Here is a 7,620-nt window from a genome sequence, read left to right as displayed (position 1 = left end):
GTCCGCAGTGTCGAAATCGCCACTTCTAAAGCGTTTAAACCAATCTTCACAGGTTGTTTTCGATGGTGCATGTTCGCTGTAAGCCTCCTCAAGCAAACGACGTGCTTCAGCTGCATTTTTGCCCAAGTGAAAGCAGAAAAGCAAGACTTCCCGCGAATACTGTTTTTTTGGCACAAAACCCGACATTTTCACTGTTGCATAAAAATTTTTTTTCGTCGCGAAACTGGAAATATTATGATTGATTATTGTCGTTAGATGTCGCAACTACAAAAAATAAACAACTTCAGACATGTATGTCGACTACATGTGTCGTTGGCGCCATCTATGTGTGAAACCCGGAAACTTATTTGTACACCTAGTAATGTCGATAAAGACCGCAATAGTGTCCTGTTTTTTAAGAAAGCTAGTGTGGATATGAGTGATAAGGATAGTCAGGTTGTCTTGGCAGGATCTAGATTTCCGGAAATCAAATTGGTTGTCCGAAAGAAGGAAGGGGAGGGGGGATGAGGGAGATTCAGAAAGCCAGTACATTCTATTGAGTATCATGCGCTCCATGATCTCGAATACGCACGAAATAAGGGAGATGGGTCGAAACCCCGAGTGGTGAGCCTTAGGAATAAGATGCACAATAGAGTGAGATCATTGAGCGAAATGAAGAAGATGAGAACAAGAGATTTAGGATCGATAGTAAGCAGGAAAGAAGATTTTCCGGGAGAATTTTTAGGAGGTGATATTCTATACGGTCCATACCAGAACTCGACGATAATCTGACAGAGTCCAGTGCCGCTCGGATCTCATTCAAAGAAAAGGGATAGTCGAGCCAAGTAAGATTGTTATCCGTGGTAGCTGGGGTTAAAGGTGGTGGGGGGGAGCAAGAGGAAGGGCAGAATTGATCAATTGTAGACTGAAGTTTTCCATTGAGGTCCGAACCGCTATCCAACAACGCCCCCAACGCAAGGCGGCGATTCTTGAAACGCTTAATCATCCTCTATAGATCAGCAGAGGGTGTAAGGTGATTCAATTTCCCACAGAGGTCCTTCCATCCCTTGCGTTTAGCCTTGTGAAGAGTCTTACGAGTGCGGCGGACAATCTCTTGATAAGCAATGTAATTTTCGGTGGTAGGGATTTGCTTGTAATTTTTTAAAGCAATGGCGCACTCACGGATAACCTCATCGCATTGCGTGGATCACTAAGGAGCCGGCGGTGGACTTCTCGAGGAGCATTCCCTTTGGTTGAGGTGGGTATTATGCTCACTGTTCTTGGAAGAAGAACTCTTGCTCATGCACGACATGATGCCTTGGGTAAAGGTTTGATAGCCTACTATCAGAGAAATGGAAAGAGAGACGGTAGAGACTTCCTCGACAATAGAGGACGCTTTTTCCTCCAGTTTGGCAGCATTTCCATTGTAAATGAGACAGGCGAAGTCTATGAGAGAAGATATTAGCAGATCTGACTCTTTCATTAAGAGTGATATAAATAGGAAAATGGTCACTGCCATGTAGGTCGTTTACAATCTGAACACGACATAGAGGAGCAAAGTCGGGAGAGGCAAAGACCAAATCAATAGTGGAGGGAGATTTAAATGAAGGAGGGAAAGGTAGGAGAGGAATCAGGATTTAAGCAAATGAGGTTAAGAGATTCTGCCAGGTCCCCTAAAAGGGTGCCCGCTGAATTAGTTCTAATAGAACCCCAGAGGGGATGATGAGTATTAAAGTCGCCAGAAAGAATGCATGTAGGAAATTGGCTCATGAATAGGGAAAGCGAATTGATGGTTTCTTTTGTGAGCGATACGTTGGGGTGACGGTAAGCCCCTATAATCGCAATGGAATGATCACCCGAGAAAATCTTGATGGCTAGAATTTCTATAGAAGGTAATAAGTTCGGTAGTAGCTCAATAGTCGAGTACAAAATCGATTTCCGAATAAGAATAAGGAGGTCTCTAATGTCGTTAGAGGATGAATCAAAACGTATGCAATCAAAACCGCGGATCGAGAAGGAATGATTCGGGTTCAAACAAGTTTCTGCTAATATAAAGACATCGACATCTTCCGTCAACCTTTCAATCTCCCGTTTCTTAGAGCAAGCACCCCGACAGTTCCAGTAAGTGATTTGGAAAGATTGATTACGAGAAAGATCTTTATCCTTACTAAAAGTTGACAGTGCCATATTATATTTTCTTAATAAAGTCGGCGAGGATTCCTTGGATTTGACGCAGGCCTTCACTTAAAGAGGGATTATTATGATCGTGGGGGAGGGGGATACTGTTCATTACTCTCAGTAATAAACTCGAGATTAAACTTATGAAGTTAACTAATTCCGAGTGGGAAAGAGCATTCTCAGAAGAGGTAGGGGAGATGATTGGAGAAGGCTGGGTGGGAGAGGGGTGAACGGAGAGTAAGCAGATGAGTAGAGATGGGTGGGAGGAGGGGGAAGGTAGGCGTTCACTGAAGTATCAATCCATGTCCCGGAGGGAGCTATAAGGCAAGCATTATGGGCCGAGCGAAGGTCGTAAAAGACTTGGTTATTTTGAGGAGAAGGAGGAAGAGGAGGAGGAGATGCGATATAACGTGACATACCATGAGTTTTATATTGTGCGGTGGGGATACCGGCGTAAGTAGCGGATCGGACTTATCACTGTAGGATGGTGAGACGTTATTCGTCAGGGAAGCGCCAAATTCTGGAATGCTTCCAAGGATGCCATACGGATTGATGTCATAAAGTGGCGGAACGCCACTCGGGGGAGAACGGGAAAAGGAACAGGGAAAGTGGGAAGGGGGAGACAAAAAGTGGAAATCATTGAGGGGGGAACAGGGGAAGAGGAAAGGGGGAAAGGACGAGAGGAGATTCCAAATTTTGATCGTGCCTCAGCGTATGACACGTTTTCTAGAGCCGCATAATAATATACCTGTCTTTGTCTGATGTACATAGGGCATTTAGCGGAGGAAGGAAGGTGCTCTTGACCGCAACATTTAGGAGGAAGCCGAGCCTGTGGGCAATCCTCCTGATTATCGTGCCTATTCTGACCACACCTCGCACAACGCGCAATGCTCTTACAATCCGCACTAATATGGCCAAACCGCAAGTAAGAAAAGCACATGAGAACATGCGGGATGTAAGGGAATACAGGGAAAGATACGTATATGTAGGACAACGCACGGGGTAGTAGTTGTCCCTGAAATTTGATGAGTACTGAGAGAGAAGGAAGCAACTCATCTTTACCGTCCTTTCTAACCTTGCGTTGAAGCCTTCGTGCTGAAATAATTTTTGCATGAGAGTTAAATTCCTTGAGTATAGTTTCTTCGCTGATATCAAGTGGCACATTTTTAATGATTCCAGTTCTTATAACCCTAAAGGCTGGAATCGAAGCTGACATATTATTTGCTTTCAAAGTGTCTAATTTGAGGATGCTATTTGCTTTTTCAAAATTGTTGAGGGCAATGGAGACTTTGTTACGTCCCACCGACTTAACCTCAACTATACTGTTACCAACATACTTAGTAATAATTCGGCTTACCATAATTGGATTGATGCGGGTCAATTCATTGTCAAGATTCTTCTGTATCAGGACTATATATGGGGCGGAGTCCTTCGAGAAATAGTTACATATAGTATCTGGCGTAGGATGAGAGGCCTAAGAAGAGTACAAATTGTTAGATGTCTTGCTCGGGGGTTCCCCTGTCGTCTGTTCTGCATCGTGAGGACGCTTATTAATCGCAGCCGTAGCCCTCTTGTGGGCTACTCCTGCGCTCCAGGGGTGTGTGGGGAGAATTCTCCTTTTTGTTGGTAGCGGAAGTGGGTTCAGCTGTGTTAGAAGATTTAGTTTATTTTGTATTACGCGCGCAGTTATGATTCGCGCTATCGCGAGGGCGCACATTACCTTCTGATTATCGATTTTGTATCGATTACTATCGCTTACGACGGATTTAAGTCGGAATTAAGTCAAATGGGCGACACACGCACTCGAGGCCAGGGCGTCAACGTTTATATAATATATACGTCTAAGGATATTAAATATATAATATAATATATTCAAGTTTCCTCATGATAAGAGGATTAAGCATAAAGTTGGGCCATCGATTATTTATTCCTTCCACCACTTACACTACATACATAACAAGAATTGGCGACGAGGATGGGATAAGATCAATGCAATAGGCAATTTCGATTACAGTACAACAAAATGTCGCCAACCGGAACCATTGATCAGAAACCAGCGATTCCGGGATCTTTTGCAATTGAAGCGTTCGAGCCATCATCCACAACTTGGAAAAGGTGGGTGCAACATCTACAGGGCGCTTTTCTCATATTTGGCATCAAAGATGATGCAAGAGTGCCATACTTGCTTCATTACGTAGGGCCAACGGCTTTCGATGTACTTTGCAACAGGCTGGATCCGGTTAATTCGTTTTCACAATCATACGATCTGTTGGTTCAAAAGTTACAAGAATTTTATGAGCCGGCTCCTTTGGAAATCACCGAGAATTACCGTTTTCACCAAAAAATACAGAATGACGGAGAGTCAGTTCAGCAATTCGTAGCGGCTCTTCATAAGCTAAGCATTCACTGCAAATTTGGCAATTACCTGAAAACAGCGTTGAGTAATCAGTTTATGTTCGGGCTTTCGAACAAGAAGACACAAGCGCGGCTTCTTGAGAGCAAGGATTTGGATTTCGACGAAGCGGTCAAAGTTGCTATCACCATAGAACTATCGGAAAAGAGTTCTGAGCAAATGAAAAAAGGTAGCTCATCGGCTATGGGTGTCAACTACCTCAAGGCGGGCAAGAAATTTCACGGCAAGAATACAGATAAGAAGCCGAAACCCACTACAAAAAAATTCTCAAGTCAGAATTCTTCTAATTCTCAAGCGAAAAGTGTAGCAAATACTAATGTTAAGTGTTTCAGATGCGGTAAATCACACTTGGCTAGCAAGTGTACTTTAAGTCGTGAAATCCGATGTCATACTTGTGGGAAACAGAGACATCTCAGCACCATCTGCTTCAAGGGTAGTACTTCCACTAATCAATTACAGAAAATTTTGAGTTTAGAACAAAAGAATCACAGAGAAAAGTTTCTTATTAAACTATTGGTAAACGAAAAACCTATGGAGTTCGAAATTGACAGCGGAGCTGCTGTTTCAATTGTAAATCTATCTGATATAGCTAGTCTATTTCAGGAACGACTCTTCGTCGTACAGATCTACAGTTAGTGTCGTATTGCGGTCGTGTTATATCTTGCGAAGGATTTATTCCTGTGAACGTTCAATAATAATATAATTTGAGTATTAAAGAGCTAAATATCTACGTGGTTAAAGGTCGTAGAAAACCTCTTATGGGTAGAGAATGGATTCGTCAATTATTAAATGATTTCCTAGCGTGCAATGCTTCTGTTGATAATTTATCAGTACAGGTTCATAATAAGATACGTACTTTACTGGATAAGTATAAAAATCTGAGCTCACTAGATTTATCTGCAATAAAAGATTTACAAGCTAAACTAATTCTCAAATCGAATGCTTCTCCCGTGTTTATCAGAGCACGTCCGATGCCTTTCAAACTTCCTCCGCTTGTTGAAAAAGAATTGAATGCGTTAGAAAACGCAGGCATTATTTCAAAAGTCGCAACGTCTAAATGGGCTACACCCATTGTTCCAATAATTAAAAGTAACGGCCAAGTTCGTATTTGTGGCGATTACAAATCCACGGTTAATCCTCAACTATTAATGGATGATCATTCCTTATCAACCATCGACGAACTGTTAGCTAAGCTTACTAATGGCAAAATTTTTTCAAAAATCGATTTAAAGCAAGCTTATTTACAATTAGAAATAGCTCCCGATCATCGTGAATGTCTGACAATCAGAACGTGTAAAGGACTTTACCAAGTTAACAGATTAATGTACGGTATTGCGTCCGGTCCCACTATTTGGCAAAGAGAAATAGAAAACATCTTACAAGGTATTCCCGGCGTTGCTATATTTTTCGATGATATAGTAATAGCAGGAGAATGCATTACATTTTGGTCGACTTGAAGAGGTATTAAAGAGGTTGCATCAGTACAATATACGTATCAATGTAGAAAAGTCAAATTTTTTTATGGATAGAGTTAATTATTGCGGGTACGTGATTAATAAAGACGGAGTACATAAAGAAGAAAGTAAAATGGAAAGTATTAAATCAATGCCGCGTCCCAAAAATGTATCGGAGGTTCGAGCTTTCACTGGGATGATTAATTATTATGGATGTTTTATTCCAAATTTGAGTACAATATTACACCCACTTAATGAATTATTACGTAAAAATTCACCATTCACATGGTCAAAAGAATGTGAGCTTGCTTTCAAAAAAGCTAAAGAAGCTTTCACAAGTGACAAAGTTTTAGTGCATTTCAATCCTAAACTTCCGTTAGTTCTTGCCACAGATGCCAGTTCGTACGGTGTAGGAGCGGTACTCTCTCATCGCTATCCGGACGGATCAGAATGTGTAATACAATTCGCGTCGCAAACACTCTCACCTACGCAACAAAAATACTCACAAATTGACAAAGAGGCTTACGCCATAATTTACGGAGTTAAGAAATTCTTCCAATTTCTTTACGGTAGCAAATTCACATTGGTAACGGATCATCGTCCACTGGTGCAAATCCTATCACCGACTAAAAGTTTATCAATTTACGCTGCAATGAGAATGCAGCATTACGCTATTTTTTTACAAGGATTTAATTATGTAATCCAATACAAAAAATCGGAAGATCATGCTAACGCAGATTGCTTATCTAGACTTCCTATTGACTATCAAAATTCTAACAGTGATGTAATAGATGCTTTTCAAATCGATACAGAGTGTCTACACTCTTCCTATTTCAGCAGATAAGATTGCATTTGAGACTAGTAATGATAAGGATGTAAAGAACTTATTTCAAGCATTGCATACAGGAAAACTAATCCATAAATCAGACCGTTTCAACATAGATCAAATCGAGTTTAGCTTACATTCGGGTGTCATTATGCGAGGACACCGAGTTGTGATTCCGAAATCATTACAACAGCAAATATTAAAAGAACTGCACTCAGGTTATTTTGGAGTCGTTAAAATGAAAGAGCTAGCTCGTGGTTACTGTTGGTGGTCCAAAATAGACGATGATATAGAAAATGTTAAGAATTGCGCAAATTGCAATGCGAATAAAAACAATTTACCTAAAGTTGTAGTACATCATTGGCAGCCATCTGCGACTCCTATGCAACGCATTCATATGGATTTTGCGGGTCCTTTCTTAAAGGGGGAAGCTGGTCTAGAGCGCGAAAAAATGGGCATATTTTATGAATTTTTTGTGACTCAACAAAAGGATCAACCGAAAATCTGTGAAATAGGTTTTATAATATAGGTTTTAAAGAACAAATACAAATTTTTTTATGTTAATTAATTTCAAAATGGCGGCTGTCCAGCATTTCTCCGAAGACGCCTTTTTTTCAGTAGGTCCATGGCCGAAGACGTAACCTCCTTAATTTTGGTCCTGGAACAAAAAATAAAATTTTTTTAGTTTCTATATAACAACAGCAAGAGACGTACGTAGGATTTTTTCGATATTTTGTTTTTTCGCGAAATGGTGCACGTTTGAACAAAAA

General features: G+C 40.9%; 1 protein-coding gene across 1 annotated transcript; it reads left to right on the top strand.

Moving 5' to 3' along the window:
* The first annotated feature begins 4,180 nt into the window (after nucleotides 1-4,180).
* LOC108723971 (uncharacterized protein K02A2.6-like) lies at nucleotides 4,181-7,379 on the top strand. Its single transcript, XM_018450047.1, has 4 exons — nucleotides 4,181-5,201; nucleotides 5,312-5,953; nucleotides 6,321-6,610; nucleotides 6,837-7,379. The coding sequence occupies exons 1-4, from the start codon at nucleotides 4,181-4,183 to the stop codon at nucleotides 7,377-7,379; spliced, it is 2,496 nt and encodes an 831-aa protein (XP_018305549.1).
* The last annotated feature ends 241 nt before the right edge of the window (nucleotides 7,380-7,620 follow it).

Source organism: Mycetomoellerius zeteki, unplaced genomic scaffold (genome assembly GCF_001594055.1).
Source record: "Mycetomoellerius zeteki isolate Tzet28-1 unplaced genomic scaffold, Tzet1.0 scaffold261, whole genome shotgun sequence".
NCBI classification, from domain to species: domain Eukaryota; kingdom Metazoa; phylum Arthropoda; class Insecta; order Hymenoptera; family Formicidae; genus Mycetomoellerius; species Mycetomoellerius zeteki.
This window is presented reverse-complemented; position numbering and strand designations above follow the sequence as displayed.

What these genes read in the sequence shown, in the direction of transcription:
- LOC108723971 (XM_018450047.1), top strand. Translation starts at nt 4,181, where the DNA reads ATGTCGCCAACCGGAACCATTGATCAGAAACCAGCGATTCCGGGATCT. An exon ending in CTTCGTCGTACAGATCTACA is followed by an intron (nt 5,202 to 5,311) that starts GTTAGTGTCGTA and finishes ACGTGGTTAAAG; the next exon opens with GTCGTAGAAAACCTCTTATG. An exon ending in ACGGTAGCAAATTCACATTG is followed by an intron (nt 6,611 to 6,836) that starts GTAACGGATCAT and finishes AAATCGATACAG; the next exon opens with AGTGTCTACACTCTTCCTAT.